The 23,960-nt window shown below is 26.5% G+C and overlaps 1 protein-coding gene across 1 annotated transcript in view; it reads left to right on the top strand.

The window, feature by feature from the left end:
* LOC101238359 (kinesin-like protein KIFC3) overlaps positions 1–23,960 on the top strand; it is a 98,565-nt gene that overhangs the window by 47,049 nt on the left and 27,556 nt on the right. The window contains exons 7-8 of the mRNA XM_065792901.1: positions 442–729; positions 21,159–21,263. Coding sequence (XP_065648973.1) covers positions 442–729; positions 21,159–21,263 — 393 coding nt within the window. The remainder of the gene's footprint in view (positions 1–441; positions 730–21,158; positions 21,264–23,960) is intronic.

Raw genomic sequence — 23,960 nt, 5'->3', positions numbered from 1 at the left:
TCATTCTAAAACTTATAACCTAGTTAGTTAATATCTGCTAAGCTATCTACTCCAAAGTCAATTATTATTCTAACAAAGGTGATGTTAAAGTTATACAAATTTTTTATAAATTTGACTGTGGTAAATTGTTCTATAATAAATTATAAAAATGTTTTTTGTCAGATAACAAGCCAAAATATTATGCCAAGAATTATTCAGACAAAAAAAGCAAACTTTATGACTTGTCTATACCCAAGCATTCTCTATCATTTTGTTACAAAAAATATAATCCAATAATGGTTTAAAATCAAAGCTTTTGCATTTCAATTTTTTTTTTAAAAGCCAGTTTTTTAATCATTTTTACAGGAAGGCTATTACCATGTTTCTTTGTACTCTTCACTAACTTTTAATTTTTAGTATTAATTTTTTCAGATACATAATAATATATATTTATTTTTTTAGTTTTTAAATGAAGTAAAAGAAACTGATAGACGTTCTCAAATACTTGTAAAACAATATGCAAAAGAGATTGAGGTCCGCAAACACCTTCATAATCAACTCATTGAACTTAGAGGAAACATTCGTGTTTTTTGTCGTGTCCGTCCTGTTATTAAAGAAGATGGAGATGATTCTAAAAATGTGGTTACATTTGATTCTGATGACAGTTCAATAATTAAAGTAGAACATAAATCAGTAAATCGCTTGTTTAAAATGGATAAGGTTTTCAATGGATCTACATCACAAACTGAGGTGTGTTTATTTTTTTTGGTTTGCAACTAATTAAGTTATTGGTTTCCCTTTTTTCTGTGGAGAAAAGACTATTACATTTGTAAAAGCAAAGTTATCTGTAACTTAAAAGCTTTAAGGTTTATTTCTCTAAAAGGTTATTTTTATGTATAAACTTTGCTGGGCTCAAATTAACACAAAAAAATCTAAACGCAAAATTTTTTTATTTGATATCCCCCTTATCTTTCAGCTTTGCTGTAAGAGGGGTGGTGTTAGTACAAATTTGTATCTTTGTACATTATTTTTTAAATGCTATTTTTTAATCATATTAAGTCTCATATTTATCTAATATTCTTGATTGACGGTGATTTAAAACTGTTATGTTACAGCTTAAGTTTTAATTTAAAGCAAAAGTTGCTTATAATGTAATATGCAAGAATTTTGCAAAAACACGCACAATCTATATACCTATATTGACCAAAAAAAATTCACAAAGAAAATTTAAGATTTGAACAAGACAATTTTCAAAGACTTAAATTCTCATGTTCAAATAGATTTGCTCTTTAAAATAGTTCTTAAAGTAACTTGTGCATTTCTAGAAAATGTTATATCTTAATGTCACTATAAATAAAATGATAGTAAAAAAAGTGGTATAACGTTTTTTATACTCTATTTGAAATTTCTTATTAAAAGAGTTTTTATGTGTTAACATATAAAATAAAAAATAAAACTTTGGCTAAGTTTTGCATGTAATTGTCTTTAAACATATTAAGTATATTTATTAGTTAAACAAGCATAGCTTTAAATTTAGTAACTTAACTTTATACTTGTTTTGATTTACTTTATAAGTAAATTTAGTGTAATGTACTGTATCCTTAAAGTACATCACACTAAATTTAACTTAAAAACAGAAGTCAGAAATTACTTTACATGCAGAGATTTAAAGTAATTCAAATTCAAAAGTTAAATAAATATCTCTGCTCAAGAGAGCGAAAGATCTTGTACTTCAATTTTAAAGTTCAACTTATTGTAACTCAGATGACCGCACTCTATGGATCACCCCTTCTCAAAACCTCAGACAAAAACATTTCTATATTTTTAAAAATGATTAAAAAAATTCTTAAACTATAAATGAAAAAAAAATCACCAAAATAAAAACAAAAAAACAAACAAAATGTGTAAAAATAATTTTAAGAAAAAACTACTTACAAAGGTGTAAAAAGCAAATGCGATTTGCAATTCTGTTCTAGTAAATGTAAATTAATAAATAATGTAAAATAAATTTTAGATTTAACACAATATTACAGTTATTAAAGATTTAATTAAAATAACTTTAAAAAGAAACAAGTACTTTAAATAAAACAGTAAGGGATGTTAAAAGTTTCTTAAACAAGGAAAAAGAAGGAAAATAGTGTTTTATCTGAGATTTTGACCTCATGAAAACATCTTTTATAGAAATAGTTGGTATAATACAGCATCTTTTTCTATTTTTTATAACAATTATAAAAATAACTTTTTCATTAAATATTATTCCTTTGTAGTGGCATTTCAAATAGTGGAGGCATTTATTTAAAGATAAAAAAGAAAAAAAAAATTAGATGAAAAAGTAAAGGAAAAATTAAGGAAATTTTTTTTAAAGAATACAAAAAATTAAATAAAAACTATATATATATATATATATATATATTAAGGTGGTTCTAAAAACAACTTTTTTCTGAAAATGACTGCTGGCACCCCCTGAATATGTTGTATATAATTAAAAAAATGCTAGATTTAAGAAATTTTTGAATAAAAATTATTTTAAGGGGTTGCTACCGACCCTCGAACATTATATAGGTCCCTAATATTATTAAAAAAAAAAGTTTTTCAAAATTATGTCATGTTGGGTCTCAAACGAAGCAAAATCATAAACAAATTTCAAAAATAATATTCATTTTATAAAAAAACATAGATAAAAAAAATTATAATCAAAAAATCTTGTTAAATTCCCTATTTTTCATTTTTACTTAAAAAACGTAACTTTTTGTTTACTAAAATCTAAAATAAAAATTTAATTATAAAATGATTAATATTTTACAAATTTTTATATAATTTCCCTTCATTTGAGACCCAACATGACATAATTTTGAAAAACTTTTTTTTTTAATAATATTAGGGACCTATATAATGTTCGAGGGTCGGTAGCAACCCCTTAAAATATTTTTTATTCAAAAATTTCTTAAATCTAGCATTTTTTTAATTATATACATCATATTCAGGGGGTGCCAGCAGTCATTTTCAGAAAAAGTTGTTTATATGTATTATATATATTTATATATATATATATATATATATATATATATATGTATGTATGTATGTATGTATGTATGTATGTATGTATGTATGTATGTAAGTTTTTAATAAAAATAAAAATTTTTTAATCTATTTTTTAAAAAACAATTATTATTTTGGAAATTTATATATTATTTTGCTTCTTTTGAGTACCAGGTTGACCTACTTTTAAGGAACTTTTTTTTTAATATTAGGACCCCATTGAAAAGTAAACTTAATTGAGCTGTTACTAAATATTGGAATAATGCTTTGAAACTTTAAAGATTTACTTTTTTTCATCAATTAACAACATTTAAACATCTCGCCACTTTATTATTAAAAAATATTTTTTTTGAACTGGTCTAATATATACACTGCTGCTCATGGAAGTTAGGATGATTATAACATGGTTAATTTATATTACCAGAATTTATGTTTATATGGAATTAAATCAAGATAAACAAAATTTATATCAAAATATCCTAAATAAAATTGTTTTAAAGTGATTAATACATTTATGTTAGAATTTTTTTGTCTAGTTTTTTTCCTCAAACACCATTTCTTTGGAATTTGCTACCTTCATATTGCTTTCCTGATTCATATAACTTGCAATCTTTCAATTTGTCTGTTAATTGTTATCTTACTTTATAAACTTCATCTTTTCTCTTCCAGTAACTTCCAACTCTTATAGTGGTTGCTTGCAACCTTTGTTGGAAGTGAAAATGTATAAAAAAATCTTACTGGTCTAAACTAATAAATAGATGTTTCTTTACGAACCAGAATCTATTTATTTTACCACTTGTAAAATCTTTATTTATATCTCTTTAGTTTACTGTGTTATATACAGTTACTTTATATATTTTGTATAAGTTTGTAAACATTTTTAAGTGCAGGACTTAAAAGTGATATATTAAAGTTTTTTTTTTTTAATATTTGAATGTAAATTCAAAATTATAAAACAAAAAATGCATAAAAGGTAAGCCATCAAAAGGTAAGCCATTAAAAGGTAAGCCATTAAAAGGTAAGCCATTAAGTAAGCAGCACTTATTTTGCTTCAAAAATTTATTATTATTTTTTTAAATTTAACATTATTTTAAGCATAATAAATACATGTACAATGAAAACATATGCCTAAAATATTACAATAAACATAAAATAAGGTTGTTTTTTTTGTTAACGAAAATATTTCTAGGGTCCTAACTTTCATGAGCCACATATGAGTGTGTAAATATTTATATACAAAAATATACATTTAACTTTGTATATATACATACATATATATATATATATATATATATATATATATATATATATATATATATATACATATATGTATATATATATACATATATATATGTATATATATATATACATTCTTCAGTGTCGTTTTGGGGGATTAAAGACCTCCCCTAATAAATTTCAAATATTTTTCCATCTTGCTGTGCTTATAGCAATATTTGTAGCAAAGTTTTTATTATAGTATATGTCTATAATAATTATAAGACTATTTATATCAAAAAATTAATTGTATAGCAAAAAAAGTTTCTAATTGTTAAAATAAAATTCAAAAGTTTTCTCATTTTTATAGATTTATTATACACGATTATTCTATATACTGCATGCAAGCTCAACATATGCTAAAGACGTTTACTTTTACAGACGTTTTTTATAGAGTTCTGTTTTAAACAGGCTTGAAAGGGCACACACACACACACATATATATATATATATATATATATATATATATATATATATATATATATATATATATATATATATATATATATATATATATATATATATATATATATATAATTTATAAAATACCTTTAAATTAAGCTATATTGTTATAAAAAAAATTATCACTAATATTTAATTATGTTGTTTTAATAAAAAAAATTTCCTTATTTTAAAAAACTTATACTTATTTAAACTTATACAATTTATTTATAAAAACATTTATAACACAACATTATTGTCTTCTGTTTGTTTTTTTACAATTTAGTTTTTTTTTTTTGAATGAGGGGCAATTGGTTAAGGGTGTTTTTCTTAACACTCAAAAAATAAAAAATAAACAATCAACAACTTTGTTTTTACTACTTATAAACTAGTCAATAATATCTAATCAACATTCATTCAATCTAAAAACTTAATGATAAGACTTAAATTTAATATAATAAAATAAATTTGAATTCAATATTTTTTTAAAAACGGAAATAAGTTAATTTATTTAACTATCTGCTTTTTTTTTAACTGAAAAAAAAAATTTCACAATTCCGGTGAAAATGTTTTTTTACAACAATTAATTACTGCTTAATGTTTTTCGCATAAACTCTTTAAAAAGACTGTTTAGTTAATCTAATTCAAAAAAATTTTGGCATAATGTAAATGGCTTAACACGTTGGTGAAACCACCATTTTGTACATAAAATTTAAAAGACATAACACTTTTTAATAAGACCTGTGGATGCTCGTCGTTGAATTTTTCTATTTTATTAATATCTTTTGTGTAATATGGACTCCATGCTTGAATCAAAAACTCTACATACATACAGTACAGTGTTTTTATTAGATCCTCGTACTTGAATGTTTTATTTAGTAGTTCGAGCATACTATTTGCTTTACTAATTGCATGTTTTTCTTGTTTGCCCCCTTTCAAATCACCTGATGTATAAACAAAAGTATCTTTTTCTAATTTCAACTTTTCCATTTCCATTAATGTTGTTCTATTAATTTTTTGTTTATAAAATATGAATATTCTTTATTATTTGAACCAAAGTACATTATTTTATATTTCTCTAAATTTAGTTATCCTTATTTTCATTTTATAGACCATTCGTCAAGTTTATTTATATCATTTATAAAACAATTGTGAATCATTTTGAGAAGAAATACAATTATCTTATCATCAGCATATAAACTGCATTAATAAAATTTTCTGGTAAATCATTTATAACAACCAAAAAAAAGAGAGGACCAAGAACAAACCCTTGCGGTACACCACTAAGTATATCAACCCAATCCGCAACTCTTTTGTCTAAAACCACTCATTTTTTATTAGCTAAGAAACAGACTAATTAAAAATTTACTAGTAATACTAGAAGTTGATAACTTGGATAATAACTTATTATGTGCAATATTATCTTTTAAAAGCTTTTTTAAAGTCTGTGTATAATACATCTACCAGTGTTCCATTATGAAATGCATCTGTTAAAATATCTAATTTTTATTCTATTTTGTATTTTATTTCCAATTCTAATTTGTTTGTTTTATAGCTCATGCTTTTCATAAAACATAAAAGTTTAATTTGCTTTCTAATTATTTTAAATTGTTTTTGATATCACTTTTTAGTCCAGTTTTTAACTTAATATATTCAGTTTTTGTTGATTCATCATTCCAGGCATTATGTTTATTCGAGGCATTATTTTTAGTTCTTTAATTCAAGAGTAATCCATGTTTTTTGTTCCTTCTATTTTGGTAATTAGTTCTTTGGATAAATAATTGAGTTTCATAATTGTAATGGTACAAAAATAAATCATACATTTCACTCATAGATTTAAATCCACTTTCCCAACCCACATTGAAATAACTTGAAAATAATTTAATATTTTCTTATGTTTGTTAAAAAACTTAAGATCATTCAGATAACAACACTTTTATAATTAATGTGTTTGACATTCCCAAAAGAAGCTGCGTGAGTTATAGAATTAATTTTGTCTTTATCATTTGTAATAATGAGGTATAGAATATTAGTTGATTCATTGTTTGCTTTTTGGAAATTTAGCTCACATACACACTGAAACAGAAAACATTCTTCAAAACATTCAATAAATTTATTACTTTAAGATTCACTATCAGTCGCTGAAAAAGGACAATCATTGTCAGACCAATCTATTTTGATTATAGTTGTATTATATTTGAAATCGCTGGTAATAATAAGATCACTATATCTTTTGTAATAAATATTCATTCTAGCAGCATTATGTAGATAGCAAAACAAAGTAATTGTGCGCATGAGATATATTTGGTGGACTATATATGCATCCTATTAGAATTTTTTTATTTTTAAAACATAGTCAAGTTCATATTTGTTTAATAAAACTATTGTTTAACAGTGAAATATTAGTTTTAAACTGATTAATACATTGTTTGACATAAATACAAACACCTCCTTCATAAGTCTTTCTATCGCTTCTGAAAATATTATAAATAACTATGCTAACATTTGAATCTACTTTAAATTTCTGTAACACAAATAACATCCGGTTTATATATTTCACTTTTTAACCTTAATTCATTAAATTTTATTATTCAGAGACATTCCATTTGTGTGCCAGATCATCATTTCTTTGCATTTTTGTGTATTGTGTTCCTTGTTTATACTTAAATTACAATTCTTAAACTCATGAAAGTTTACTAATTCAATGTCTAGCAGTGTCTTATTACTCAGCAACTTATTAAGGTTGTGAACTCCACCACTAAACTGATTTATTTTATTGTTAGTTTCAAAGTTAGAGCATCATACGTGATTTAAGTCTTTTTTAGTGTGTAATTTTTTTATACTACCTTGTCATTTCTAATTCCAAATTAATAGTTTGCTGTGTCAATGTTGTCATTGTTTAGTTTTTTACACTTTTCTCTTAATAGCTTTGATTTTTACCGTTCAGATTCAGTCAAATCAAGATTTATAAATACATTTTTTTAATTTTTGTCTTTTTTTTAACTCTTTAGCATTTTTTAAAACAGAATTTTGTTCTGATTTATTAGTTAAAATAAAAGTATAAGGAGTTCATACCCATACTTTGACTTCCATACTTTGACTTCCATATTTTGACTTTCATACTTTGACTTCTTGATTTTAACTTCCATACTTTGACTTTAATTTAATAACATTTTTGATTTTGACATTGATGCTCAACTTGTGATTGTCCTAATGTTTTTGTTTTTTTCTTCGATTTCTTTGACTTTATCACTTAATGCTGATTCTACTAAACCGAAAATAAGCAAATTATTTTCTCTCCTACCTCTTTCTTTGGTTTCATTTGCAATAATAATAATAATTTACATTTGATCTGGAGTCTTTTTTACTTTACTATTCCAATCACCTTTCACTGCTGGACTAGATTTTGATTTAGAATTTTCTAAATCAAGAACTCACTTAGTCAAGTTTACATTATTTGTTGTTAAAGATTCCATTAAATTTTTTGAATCTTCGATTATCGCTTCTTACTCACACTTGTAAGTATTGAAATTGCCTAGTAGCAAATTAATCATTTGGATTACTGGATAGTTACCACCCTAAATAACAGTTTTTTTAAATTAAAGTGTTATTTAGGGTGGGTACCATTATCCATTACCTCCTGTCAGTGAAATTATATTGTTATTTTTATCATAATTATTATATAATTACGATAAAATTATTATAAATAAATAAAAAGATGAAAACAAAACAAATAAAGGGTGAAAACAAGATAAAGTTTAAAAGGTTTAAATAAATAAAAAGATTAAACAAAAAGAGTTAAACCATAAACCTTTTATGTTTTTTAACTTAGTTTGTATTCTGTACATAATTTAATGATTTTTTTTTTTTTAAATAATACAAAAGGAAATTATTACATTTATAAGTTTTCTATTTTAGTGTCAAGCCAGGCATATAATTATCATGGTCACCCTTTTACTGGTAACATGTAATCCAGTGCAATCTAAGGGTGTCACATGAATGTTGGTAAAATTTTAGAATTATAACACCTACTTTTAAATTGAGGTTTAGACTAAGGGATTGCTGTAGTGAGAAGAGTCGGTATTATTTTCTGGTCGGTATTAATAACCAGATGTTGAAATTTAAAGTAAGTTTTTTAAATATCAACTTTTTTTAAAGTTTGGTATTAAACGGTATCTTTTAAAAGTATTTGATAGTGTAAACTTAAATCATCGCCACTATCAAATGAGCCAAACAAAGAATTCCCAATAAGGACTTGCTCTAGGCATAATCAACTCTTAAGATGTCACTTTCTTCAAAACAAAAAAACAATGTTATTCTTACAATTAGTTTTTTTAGACAGACCTGTAAGTTTTATTTTTAAAAGAAATAACCTCTGCAAAAAAAAAGTTAAACCATAAAAATAATTGAAAATTAATTATTTTATAAAATTTACTAAATACATTAAAATCTATCTAATTCGAATTTTATGGGGAAAAATAAAAGTTAGAATTAGTGAGATTTTAGAATTATAGAAAGTTGTTTTTTCTTAAACACATTTCACTGTAACTTTGCATTAAAGTTTGTGCGCACATTAGAAAAGTTGAGTAAATGCCATAAATGTAATTCAATATTGTGTTAAAATTTACGATGGAATATAATAGTTTCAATTAAAAAAGAAAAGAGTTTTATTGCAATGGATATAATTTTGGAACGAGTTTGCTGTACTAATATCCATATTCGTTTTTTTTTTTATTGTTTTAAGTTTTTCAACTTGATTAAATTGTTAGAAAGTTTTTTTTTTTTTACTGCAGTTATTTGCAGCAAAATATAAATATTAGATTTATGTATAATTTCGTACACGAACAGGGCTCGTATACTGGTTGGAACACTTGAGCCGTAAAAAGCCTGAGAGAAGTAGGGTAAGTAAAAATGTAAATCAAAGTAGTACCATCGGTGCATTTAATCAAATTATGGAGGCTTTCGAATTAAGAAGATTCAAATCAGAGAGATTGCACTGTATAATTCAATTTTAATAAAAATTTTAAAAGAGAATTAAAAAAAGTTAAATTTACATAATTTAATTTTAATAAAATGCCAAATGGTCAGGTAAAACTATTACGCTCTGAAGTTTTTAATTTAGGACTAAATATTTTTAATTAAATTCTTTTCAAAAAATTTGTATTATTATTATCAATAAATTTTTTTTTTGATATTGAGTTCGATAGTGGCAAAAGGGACTTTGGTAGTGATGGGAACAATTTTCATTATTGGAAAAAATATTTTCATTTTCAAATACTCGATATTGAAATTGAATTTTTTGATATCGCACTTTCAATATCATTACTACCGATAGTTCGGTGTTTTTTGATACTCCAATAGTTCGGTAGTGATATTGCAATAGTTTAGACTAAGAAAATAAAAAAAGTACCAGGTAATTTTAAAAAATATATAAATATTTTAGGGTCCCCACTTAGAAAAAGTTCAAAAAAATCCTTTTTTACCATTATTTTTAAGTATTTTTGATTAAAATATTATAAAATTTATTCTGTAACAACTTTTGACACAGTATTATTTACTATCTTATTTATATTGTATAAAAAGTTTGGCTTAAAAATAATCAATTTAAGGGTCCCCCCAAATTAAATAGTTAAGTGGTTTTGTAATGTGGCAACCTCAGTAAAGTAATTCAAGCCAGATTTTGTTAAATGGTATCGCTAACTATTATTAACCATAAAAGGTTAAATTTGGAACAATATACAAATGTATTCATAAAAGAATTTATATAAGTATTTGCCTAAATAAAAAAAGTTCAATTGTCTTATTTCAACCAATTAATTTTTCTTAAATGATGGTCGCGTCTAAACTAGCCATTTAATATAAGGTAAATTACTTTTTGTGACATTTCTCTAACAGCGTGGTCGCTACATAACTTTGTAAATTTAACTTGTTTTAAGATGTTTGTTTTAACAGTAAGTTTAATATATAAATTAGACCATCCAACTTGAGTATTTGAATACTTAATATTCAAATATTTTTTTAACTATTTGATATTTTTTTTTTAAATATTTGAATAATTTTTAAAATGAAATAAATTTTGAAATGAAAAGAGAAGAAGAAAAGAGGTTTGCAGCAAAGTATAATATAAATATAATATAATATAAATATTAGATTTAAAAAGAATATAAATATTAGATTTAAAAAGAATATAAATATTAGATTTAAAAAGAATATAAATATTAGATTTAAAAAGAATATAAATATTAGATTTAAAAAGAATATAAATATTAGATTTAAAAAGAATATGAATATTAGATTTAAAAAGAATATATATATTACTGTTAAAAAGATTTAAAAGAAAAATAAAAATACACACAAAAAAAAAAAATCTAAACATTTTTACAAAGTCTGTAATGAAAGTGAATGTAGAGAAACAAAAATACATTTTTATGGTTTTTTTGTGGCATCATTTTAGTTTTTAAAACACATTTGGTTATTTAAGTTGCTTATAAATGTTCGTAAATTTTATTGTTTAATATATAATTGTTACCTAACCATAATCAATGCTTAAAATTGATCCATAAATTTAATTTATTTATAACAAATAGTAAAAACATTTTCTGATAAAAATACACTTTGTGACTGCATAGTCTAATGTGGAAACTAAAATTTGTGGGATTTTCTTACATAATTACATCCTAGAGTATTTGTTGTTTTACCCATTTCAAAAAAATTTGAGGTATGGCAGTTTTTTAGAAAAAGAAAACATTAGGTTGAAGCTAAGTTAGCAGACTTTTGAATTTTCTTAAAATGAACCAAAAAAATATATTCTCGATAAAAAGTTTGACAATACTGAAAATTTGGTTGATAAAAAATGGAAACAGAAATGGAAGAAGATTCAAAAGAAGATCAGTACTCTGATAGCAATTTAGATTTTGGTGAAGAAAATTAGTATATTATGACTTTGAATACTGACTTTGATGAAATTATCACCAGTTTGGGAGGTATTATAAGAATGTTTAAAAAATTGGCTACAAAGCATTCTATTTTGCAACAAAATAAAACTATAATAATCTCGAAAAAACTCAAAATAAAATTAGACATAAAAACTCGATGGAAATCCTTGAGTGTAATGATTCAACAATTTTTTAATTCTATTCGAATGTATCAACAAATCCTTAATCAAATTGAATTTTGATCCCATTTCAGAAAATAATATTTTAACGCTACAAAACCTTATTGATGTTCTTGCACCAGTTTACAAACTTTTGTTTGAAAACCAGTCACAACCAATGCAAACTACTATAGCCAAAGAACTAATACATGCTATCAAAAAAAGAAGAGATTATTTATCTACGTAGTGGAAATATACCAAGATCTAATGATCATTTTAAATTTTCCTCAAAAAATGCAGCAATTTTATTTGCTTTTAAAATTATAGAACAAATACATCCACAAGTATTTATTGGTGTCAATAATAATAATGATGCTAACTTTTCTTCACCTGATGCAGATGATTTAATAGACATTACATCACAAGTTAGATCGCAAAAAGAACTGCAAAAAAAACTCCAAAATGCAATGAGTTCTATTTCAGATCAACAAAACACACAAAATTGTTGCCAAATTGATTAATATATTGACCTGAAGAAGCATTTTTATCAATTAGATTCTTTCAAAAAACAATCAACAACCCTGAATGTTTTGTATAACACTTTAATAACAATTCACCCAACCTCAACAGATTCTAAATAAGTATTTTCAATAGCAGGTTCAATTAAAACAAAAAGAAAACAAATTTTGAAACATTCAATTCATTTTTTTTTTTAAAGATATATCTTTTTAGAAAAAAGTGTTTAAAAGAATAACAGAATCATTCTAAATTAATTATTAAACATTTTTTTATTGAAATATTACTCTTCATTTTTGTTAATACGTCATTTAACTTTTGATAAACTATTCCAGTTATGGTGCATCAAACCCCCTCATGGGTTAAATTCCTAATGGCCCTATAATAAACATGTTCCTTGGTGTTAAGTAGTTACTGTGTGAAATAATATAAAAATATAACTATTCCTAATAGGTCCACATGACGCTCGAAATACGGTATTATTCTGATATTATTGCAAATTTGTATGTCTAACTTAACTTGAATGAAGAGTTTTATAATTTATATCTTATTTACTGTAGAGTGTTTCAAACTCTGTTTGCGTTTTCAGGAGTTAGCAAACACTCTACCAATAGCATGGCACAATCTGCTGTGAAGTTTATGCCAAAAAGAACTCGTCAGAAAAGTTCAGTGTTTGGAATAGGAGCTGGTATTACAGAAGCAGATGCGGAAATAACTGGTTTCAGATTTCCGACAAGTGAACAAGTGTTGCGATGCTACATGTTTCATCAAAAAGCTGGCCTGTCTATAAACCTGTAAAAAAATCATTGCAAATCATTCTGTCTGAAAAGAAAGCAAAACTTTATGAACTTTCTCTAGATTGTCGTTCATCATTGTCAGCACTTGCCAAGCTTGAACAAATGTCAGAAAAATGTCAGAAAAAAAACTTGAACAAATGTAAAAAAGCATGGTGGATGTCCAAATCCACAGTTACCACTGCTGCACAGCAGATGAAGTTATGCAGCTTCGTCACCTTTGTGTGTCTGATAAACAGTGCCTGGTGGACAGTGTGTAGATCTGCAGTTGGCGCTAAAGCCTGATGATGATGATGATGATGATGATGATGATGATGATGATGATGATGATGATGATGATGATGATGATGATGATGATGATGATGATGATGATGATGATGATGATGATGATGATGATGATAATGATGATGATGATGATGATAATGATGATCATGGTTATAATGATGATTATGATGATCATGTTGATCATATTAATGTTTATCTATGCATATATATGCAAAATATAGCATGAATTTGAATAAAAAAACTATACTTTAGGATGTATAAATGTATATGCAGCCTCGGTCACAAACCAGCCCCGGCTATATTTTATCAAACCTGGATCTGGCCCCAGTCAAATTTCAACCCTGGTCGATAACTAATTTTAACTAGAGCCTCCTTCTTCTTTTTTTCTTTTTTAAATTTCTTTGATAAATAAGCAAAAATACAAATCATCTTTAACTTTATAAAATAATGCAACAATTGGAATGTAACTTAATTTCAAAATATGTAAGGTGATTTGACAATTGCAATATTTTTTGTAGAATAGTTAAAACACATACTTTGAATGTAATTAGAATGATTCATGACCTCTCAAATAATTTATTAGAGAGAGATCTAAGTTTTTTTGTACAACCAGATGAGGTGTTAACAGGTTTAAAAATAATGTGGGGTTTAAAATAATAGGGGCCTCAAAAATAACAGGGCTTTAAAAAATAATAAAATATTCAAAAATAATAATAAGCAATGCTTATAACAGATTGTAAAATGTGGAAAGCTTTGTACACTACATATGTGCCACGATATCTTGAACTTGCGTCTCCAGCATAGAGTCCACCAAATCCAGCATAAATTTTGATGATTGAAAGAGTTCAACAAGTGATAAATTTGTTTAGCAACTTAAAATTGTAGTAGAAAATGATTTAATTCACTTATTCAAAATATTAAACTGTTTATAATTTGTAAATGTTAATGTCAAAACAATCTTAAAGTCAATTATTGAATAAGTTATTCAATAACTAGAGATTTGAACTAGATGTTAAAAACATAAACATAAATTAGTGGTTACAAACTGAATAAGGTAGCCCATTTTTTTCACCTAGAGGTTACAAACTGAATAAGTCAGCCCATTTTTTCAACTACAGGTTATAAACAAAAAATCAAGATTCATTGTTTTACCCCTCACAATATGAATGAATTTTGAGTATCAGTTAGTTTAAAAATTCTTCACAAACAAAATGTGTCAAATTTAGAATAAACTCTCTTAAGCTTAAAGACGAATATTTTTTTTTTGTTTTTCTTTTTGTTTTTTTGTTAATTTACCTCCCCAATGCCGAGAAGGCCACCACAGACAAGGAGGCTACTTAATTGTGGTGTAACCCTCTCTCAACTCTATAACTCTGAACCTCTCGCTTATGAAACAAGTGCTCTACCGCTACATCATTACCGCATAGGTTTGCGAAAAATGAGAAAATTTTGGTTTAAAGTTTAAAAAAAACTTACTTTCAACTTGTAACTTTTTCAATTTGATGGTTTATAATACATATTAAAATTAAAAAAAAATTATTTAACTAAAATTAATGATTAAATAAATATTTAATTAAAAAAAATATATATTTTAAAAAATATTTAACCGTCAAATTTTTTAATTTAATGGTTAAATAAACGTTTAAACAAAAAAAACTTGTTCAAAGTATATTAACTAAATAAATATGAAAAGAAGACCACATATATAAAAAAAGTTTAGGCAAAAAGTAAAAATAAAACTTTAACTAATGTTAATGTTAACATAATTGTTAATGTTAACATAATTGTTAATGTTAACATAATTGTTAATGTTAACATAATTGTTAATGTTAGCATAATTGAGATAACAATGAATATAAGAGAAGTAGATATATTTTAAGCAAGTTTGATTTAGATAAGGCTTTACCTTATAAAGTATGCCAATATTTTTAGAAATTTTATTTTCGTTTAATTTTAAGTGGTTTATCCATGTGATATTTTCGTCAAGAAGAACACCAAGAAACTTCGTTGAGTCTTCTCTTTCTATAAATTGATTCCCAATGCTAACATTTGGAAGCTTTAGAGGAATTTTGTCTCTTTGATAAAAACAATGAAAAAAAATATACTTAGTTTTGGTTAAGTTTAATGACAATTTATATGTATTTAGAATTAAAGATTAATTTCAAAACATATTAAACCATATTAACTATTTGATGCAAAATCAAGTTTTTAAGTTTTTGATGTTTTTTTTTTTTTTTTTTTTTAATTGCCCAGTAATTTTCAATAGCTTTAAATTCTCAGCAATTCGGAAGATTACCTGTTTTTTGCACAATGATCAAATCATTTTGTTTTGCAGAACAAGAGGTCCAAAATCCATATTGATTGTCAGAAAGTAAGTGTTGGACTCAAGATGTAATACTAGAAGCTTGTTTTAAACACTTAATGACCTTACTAATGATAAGATTGATTGGGTGGTTGTTAGAGAAGTCAGATCAATCTTCATTTTAAATTAGTGGGATCATAAATGTCATTTTCCAGCAGGTAGGAAAGCAAGTTTCAGTAAGCACTTGTTAAATAACTGATTAACTTGTTTCTCTAAATTGTCAGGTAGAGTCTGGTCATAAGAACCATGAGATTGATCAGGGGAGAAGTTTTTGTAAATAGTTCTGATGTATGAGAGAATATTAGACTTAGCTTTATTAATGACATTGATGAAGAATTTCTAAAAGTCTCTAGAATGTGTTTCATTTATATCTTTCAAAAGTCAAGTCAAGTCAAGTTGGAGTTCCGTCTAAACAACAAAACATCTTACTAAAACACCAAAGCATACTTTGACTTCACTGGAAGAGCACTGTATACAAAAATAAATTACAAAAGAAAGAAGAAGATACACTAAAAAGTTGCTCGGTTAAAAAAAGGGGCTAAACGAACGAAAACTAGAAGTTACTCCAAACATGGTGCATATGCATGGTCTGAAAGCAAAACTCTTAAACTTCAAATTTCAAAATTTGATTGCACCATCTTAGATGGTCTAATCAAGTTTTGCACTTTTCACAAACAATTTAGCACTGAAATCCTGAAAATTTTGAAAATTTTCCTCAAACAATTAAGCACTGAAATCGACAACACAAACTATTCTGCTGTAACTAAATTGTCATATCTAGATGAACTATTATCAAACATGTCAAAAGAAGAAATTGCTGGAAGTGAGAGCACTCTTGGACATTTGAGCTAGTAGTTTATACCTATCATCTACACTAATCAAGTATCTAAAATTAGAGCCAATAAATAGATGTCAAAAACATTAAAACAATGACCAGATCAGTCCATCAAAATCTCTCACTGTTCTGCACATCTCAACATTCAATAAATGGTCATAATAGCCTAATAATAATAACAATAAAACTTAACTTGAGGCTGTAGGCTGACTTGCCTAACAGATATTACAACTAAAATAAGAATTTTATCAAGCTTGACCAAGTTTTTGATCTACTTGATCTAGTTTTTCCAATAACATAAACTGCGTAGCAAATATATCAACAAATTTGTGATCAACGGTTTTTTTGGGACAAACAACTTCCACATGAATTAGCAGAGGATTCGCTGTTTTAGAAAAATGATTTACCTAATCTAACGTCTATACCAAGAAGTATAACACTATTTTAAATGAGCAAATAAAAATGGTTGAAATCCATGGGTTTAGTGATGCAAGCAATGAAGGTTGCTGCAATTAAAATACAACCATGAGTTATGCTATTATCTCAACATATGAGTTCCATAATAAAACCAATTTTCCACTTGCTTTGATTCTTTTCTTCTTTTTCAAGTAAGAAAATCTCTCCCATTGCTTTTTGATTATAGCCTTTGTGTTGGTAATGTTCTTGTAACAATTTTAAGTACTTGTTTGTCCACCTTTTTCCATGCTAAGTTCTTGGGTTTTGTGATCTCCCTCATTGCTTGTGTTGTTGTACTGTTTTTGGATTCTTAGAATCATATTTGATGCTAATACTGGAAGTTGTATATCATTTTCGATTTATCCTAACAGTTTGTTTTTTAGCATGTTTTCAGTATCAATTAAAACTTTTTTAAGTTCTTTGAAAGTCAAGCGAAGCTTTTCAGTTGCTTTATGTAATGATCTTTTTACCAAATCCACTTTTTACAAGGAAACCTCCTCACTTTGGACTTCTTGCTAAATTGAACTTCCATTTAATTTTTGTTTCACTCAGGTATTCACTTATCGTTAAGTTTTTTTGCAAACAACTGATTTACCTTGCAGTACTTGCAATATTTTAGCATTGTCACTTGTTATGTGTGAGGGTGTGCTTCTTCTTGCGATCATTTCTTTTATGCTTTAACAAAAATCTTCATTTTCCATTGTTTTTTGGTAGATTTAAGTATATTGCTCTTGAAGATGCACATGTATAAAATACTGTAAAATTTTATTGTAGAACTGTTTGCTTACTTTATATTTAATTGGACCAGGAAAATCCATACCAAGAGTTTCAAAACAGTATTTGCCTTTAACTCCATACTTTGGCAAATCAGCTGTTATTGGAGCTAGCAGTGAAACTTTGACTTAGTTTAGCCAAACATTCTATGATGTGTTTCCATGAGGTAATACTATTGTGTTTTCGTCTTGTACAGGACAAATTGTCCATTGTGATTTTTCTGTAATCCTAATCTTTCTAAAGTTTATTTATATTTTTCCAATTTTTTAAATTTTTAACCATTTTGATCAGCTGCTGCATGGCATTGTCCCGTTCAGTTGATGACAACACAGCGCAGCATTTTACTTCTGAGGTTGATTATAATTCTCAAGACTCATGCTATTACAGCACTGAAAATAATTTTTTAGGTTGTCAATCAACACTTTTTGGCCGAAATAAAAAGTATTAAATGTAGACGATCAATTTATTTTCCGGATGATCAAATTAATTTTTTGTATTTGTTACGCTTTATGTATTACACTTTTTGTGTTTATGCAATATAATATGAGGGTTGTTTAGTAAAGCCTAATAATCCAAAAAAAATGCTGATTTAAACAAAAATATTTAGAAATAATCTTTTAGTAAAATATTAACATTTATATTTTGCTTTTAGCTCTTGATAAACCTTATAGCTTCTCTGTATATAGCCTTTTTTATAGCTTCTTTGCCTTTTTAACATATTATTTTGAATCGCCTAAATCAAATAATAGTTTAAAAAAAAAAGGTACTTTCATCTTTTAAGTGTTTTTAATTGTAACTTTCTTTCATTTAGTTTTACTTTTTTCTTAGCTGCTTCTTCAGATTGATTTCTTAAAAAGTTAAATAATTATTTGTCATTTTTTTCCTGCCTCTTTTTTATGATTATGATTAGGGCTGGTAATAGTTCTATATCCAGAACCAACCTGTTTGAATTAAGTCTGAGTCTCATTATCACAGGCTAGAAAAACTGCCAGACCCAGATTCGATAGACCAGTTAACCAATCAGGTTGGGTATTGGTCCAGACTTGTTATATCTAGACCCCACCAACATTTTCTTAACTTATTCTTGCCATTCAGAACTTTTGAGTTGCACATATTTTCTGATCTTGTTTATTATTAGGCATATATGCCGTTAAAAACAAATGATGCTTTTAGTGGTTAGAGCCTTAAAATCAAAAGGTCTGAGATTGCAACATTACTGAGAAAATTTTTAGATAAGTGTTCTTTTGTGGTGTCCTGTGACAAAACGTTAGGTCTTCTTGGAGTAAATAATTATTATTTCGAGTAAAAAAATAATAGTTTTCTTGGACTTGAATATCCAAGAGAAGAGTGTTTTTTTTTTTTATAAAAATCAATTAAAAGCATTTTATTAAGACACAAAGGATTTGTTTGTGATGAGATAAATAACCTATTAGATACTCATTCATTAGTGTGTTTTTTTACGGCTAACTGCTTTAGTTCTTAAGTATTTCTATCATCGAAAGCTGAAAAAAAACAACTTCAATTACACCTTAACTGTTTTCAGTTATGATGACAAATGCACTTAATTCTCCACATCCAGTAATGCTATACACTGTTTTTTTACTTGTTTTGGCATGACCGGGGCAGGACTATACCCAGAACCATAAATTAAGTTGTGTATGGATTCGGGTAGGGTCTGCTGATACCCAACCCAAACTCAAACCCATATATACAAGTTGGGTCTGAGTCTGGGTCCATTAGTATCTGACCCAAACCTGACCCATCATCACTCCAATTATGATAATTTTATACTTTTCATTTAATCAATTTTAATACTTAAAATGAAAACTTTTGATGTTTAAGAATCTTAATCTTCTGAGATCTTCATAACAATTCAAAGCAAAATAAATTTCTTAAATTGTTTTAATGTTCTCAAGCAATATTTTTCCCATCATTAATACTTTCAAAGAAATAATAACATTTCTAATTATTATTCCAAATTAGTTTAATTCATGTAACACTTTTGAACTTAAGTTAAAAAGAAATCTATTATGATCTCAAATTGTGTTTATTCCACCAATCAGAAACATTTTTGGTATTCTTTATCATTCAATATTCAGTATTTTTGCTCATTCAATATAAAATTCCTTTTTTATACAGTAAACTAAAGATTGTTTTGGTCTCATAACTTTTTTCCAATAATCAAAAATATTTAGTTTCTAATTTAATAATTCTAACTTTTTGTTTTTGAAGGTGCCAATTCTTGCAGATCCAATTTGATCGGCCAGAAATAATATTGGAAGATTAAAACATAATTGTTCTGAAAAGCAGACAATCATTGATCCTTGAGCAGCTGTTTATTATATTTTATTATTATATTTTACTATTATTCTTATGATCTTTGGAAGTTGGTACTTGTTCATAAGTTTATTTAAATAATTAAAATTCTTGACTGTACTAAAGTGATATATTTTGGTCAGATTAACTTCTTTTATTACTTCTTCCATTTGTGTACAGACTATGTTGGGTGGCCATTCTTTTTTTTTTGTCATATTGGTCTGTTGAACCAGATTTTTGGGAGTTTTCCATTTTTAACTCCTCTTCTTCCAATATCTGCTGGATTTTTGTTAGTTTGGCTGTGATGTCCTATAATCCAACTTATTTTATTGATCTTTTAAACCCATTTGGATGAAAAGTGATTCCATTTACAATTGTTGTTAAGATTGCCATGTAGTGCTACTGAACGATCAAGCCAACCTTATACCTCAACAACTTGGTATCTTTCAAGTGCTAATATAATGTTTGTAAAAGACTTATGGCACCATATGCCCATTTACAGCATTATTTTTTTCTTTCCTTTTTTGTCCAAAAAACTGAATAAAAACCATCATTTGAAAAATTGTGCACAAAATTTATTGAGACAATGAACACCCAAGTCTACTAAATCAATCGATGAAAGTGAAATTAAGTTAATATTAATAATATTTTTATCAACTGCATTTTGCGACCAACATCTACAGTTTATGACTTCTTTGGACATTTTATGCACAAAAAAAAGACATTTGTTTTTTCAGGGTTAACTTTTTTTTAAATTAACTTTTTTTTTTTTATCAACATTGACAATTTTAAATTGATATATATTCTTATTTGTATTTTATCTCTGAATAGACTTTGTTTATAACCTCTATATTTATAGTTATTAATTTTTATCCCATAATTATTTGTATTTTATCTATGAATTGACAATTTTTATATCCTGTATATCTATAGTTATTTTTTTTTATACTATAATTATTTTAAAATGATCTAAATGATTGAATGCTTTTTTAGATTTTTAGTAATGTTAAGAGCCTGGTTACTTCATGTTTGGATGGTTACAATGTATGCATATTTGCTTATGGGCAAACAGGTAGTGGAAAAACATATACAATGGAGGTATTTTTTTTGTTTAAAAATTATTTTTATTAATATATAAATTGTTATTTAAGCTTGCCAATAACAGTTATTCATAATAACTCATGAACGATAAAATATTCATAATAACTCATGAACAGCAAATTATTCATAATAACTTATGCACATTCGAGGCTTATGTGCCTTCCTTACATTTATGTAAGAATGCTCTAATTTGTTGTTGTTGCTTGGATTTCTTTTCTTTATTAGCTTGGTCCTTTTTGGCTGTCTTCCTTTATTGATGAAACCGTTTTTAGCCACTTTTCCCCCTCCATGGAGCCGTGTACCTGGTTAACTCTAATATTTACCTTGTTCACTTTAGATTACTTTAGTTACAGGCAACAAATTAGGTATTTTTCAAGTGATATTGATTTATCAGGTGTTGTTTGATAAGATTCTATGTCACTTTTATATTTATGTTTCCAATAGCTTGCTGAGCCTTAACAAACATCTTTTGGAGATGAAATTGTTAGTGCTGTTGATAATTGATTTTTTTTAGTATTTTCATAAATACGCAGCTCGGCTACTAAGAACTTATCTTCCTGCATCCATTCAACAATGTGTCCTTTACTTGAAATCCCAACATTTTACCTGGATTTATAACTGTTTGTTTTGATGCCCACTCTGGCCATAACTCTGCAAGTTTATTCATGAAACCTTTCCTGTTTATCGTCATAAATGAAGAATTAAATGCAGAAATAGCACTTCTGTACACAGAGTGCAATTTCTGATGGATTTGATCAAGTAGCTGGGTAACGCCAGTTGTGTCAGGTGAAGTGATGAAAAGTCAAATATTTTTGCTTCTCAGAAATGTCAATACACAGTCAAGTCTTGAAAAATGACCATCAGATAGGACAACAACAGGCTGTTTTATATTGTTTTTTTCTAAATAGCGGTCAAACATTTAAATGCACCTGGAAGTGTATTGTGATCTTGGCTGCCACTGTCATTTGTGGAGATAAGGAGATTTAGAATTCGTTTAACTGCTTCTTTTGGAGCCTCAGAGGCACTAATACCTTTTCCCTTGAATATGTGGCACATTGCTATATCTCCTCCATAAGAAACAAAAGCATGTATATTTATGCATTCCCTATTTTCTCTTACCATCTTTTAATGACTTTCCCCTCTCCCAGCATAAACTAAACTATTTAGAGTACCATCAAAGCTATAGTTTACAAATTGGAGGTGGGGGGGGGGGATTATCATGATTATAAAATCTAGTGGCTAGTGGTATCAATGTCTTTCTGACATACACCTGTTTTTTTACTTGATTTGCATCAATGAAAATATTACTTTTAATAAGTTCTTTAACTAACTTATTAGGATGATTACATGCCATTTCGTTTGTGCAGTTATGGGCACATTTTTTAGATACAGTTCCTTGTCTTTTTTTTTGTGACATAAATTTGAAATTTTGCATCCCAACGCTTCCAAAAAGACTTGCTAAGCTTTTTTGTTCGGAGTGCTCATTGAGCAATTAGTGATAGCTTAGTGACTTGACGTCTACAGAGATTTCTACAGGCTTGCTTTTTTTACTCCCAAAAAATTAAACATTGTCTTTGTCAACACTGACTTGTTTAAACCTTGGAGGCATTATTGAAATTACAATACCTAAAAACTGAACTCAGCAAGTTTAGTTTTCTAAATGCAATAATCATAAAAAACAAAGATATTATTCCTTTTAACTTAAACAGTTTATAAGAAAATAGCTTTATTTCTCAATCATGTATATTACCTATTCTTGTTTTTTATATAAAAGACTAACAACTCTTCCTCATCTTTGGTAAAAATTGAACAATATTCCCTCTCCTTTCCAATTTCAATGACACCAAGTCGTTTGTTAACTATTCTTGCCTCTTTACCTAGTGAAAATTTTCGTGAATTAATCGCTGCCGTATTTATTGCTGATTTGATGTCACATAGCTGCTTATTTTTCATCTCTATGGCATCTATTAGAACATTGCATCTTGATTTGTTATTTGGTTTAACTTTAAGATTAAAAGACTTTCCCATTTTTTATTTATTTACAATTCAAAAGGAATATCACTTTCCTACTCGCATTTTAGTAAATGCATATTAATTTTTTAAGCAAACAAAGATAACTGACCCAAGTGTGTTTTTAGAGAGGTTTAATAGTAGAGCTATTAAACCTTCTTAAAAGTATTAAACCTCCAAAAGTATACTGTAGGCAAAATATTCATTTAATAATGATGAGAATAAATTGAATGAGATAATTTTTATTTATTTTTAATTAAGTTTCATTCACCTAGCATTCTGAGGTTCCTTAAAAAAATGCTATTTTGTAGTAATATATAAAAAGTTAACCAAACATTTAAAAATATACTCAGCAGGAAAAATAATGCTTTTATGTAGGAATTTATGATTTTCTAACTATAATTGGAAGCATTACAACCTATTATTCAACCTGACATACTGAGGTTCCAATTGTTACTTACAAAAGAAACCATATTTTTCAGTACTTTAATTTGTTAGTACTTACAAAAGAAATTATATTTCTCTATACATTAATTTGTTAGTACTTACATAAGAAATCATATTTTCCTGTAATTTAATTTGTTGGTACTTACAAAAGAAATCATATTTCTCTATACCAGGGATGCGGAGTCCCAAAAAGGACTCCGGATTTGAAAGTCACAAATAGATTACTTTATCCTAGTT

The sequence above is a fragment of the Hydra vulgaris genome, chromosome 03, assembly GCF_038396675.1.
Source record: "Hydra vulgaris chromosome 03, alternate assembly HydraT2T_AEP".
Lineage (NCBI taxonomy): Eukaryota > Metazoa > Cnidaria > Hydrozoa > Anthoathecata > Hydridae > Hydra > Hydra vulgaris.
This window is presented reverse-complemented; position numbering and strand designations above follow the sequence as displayed.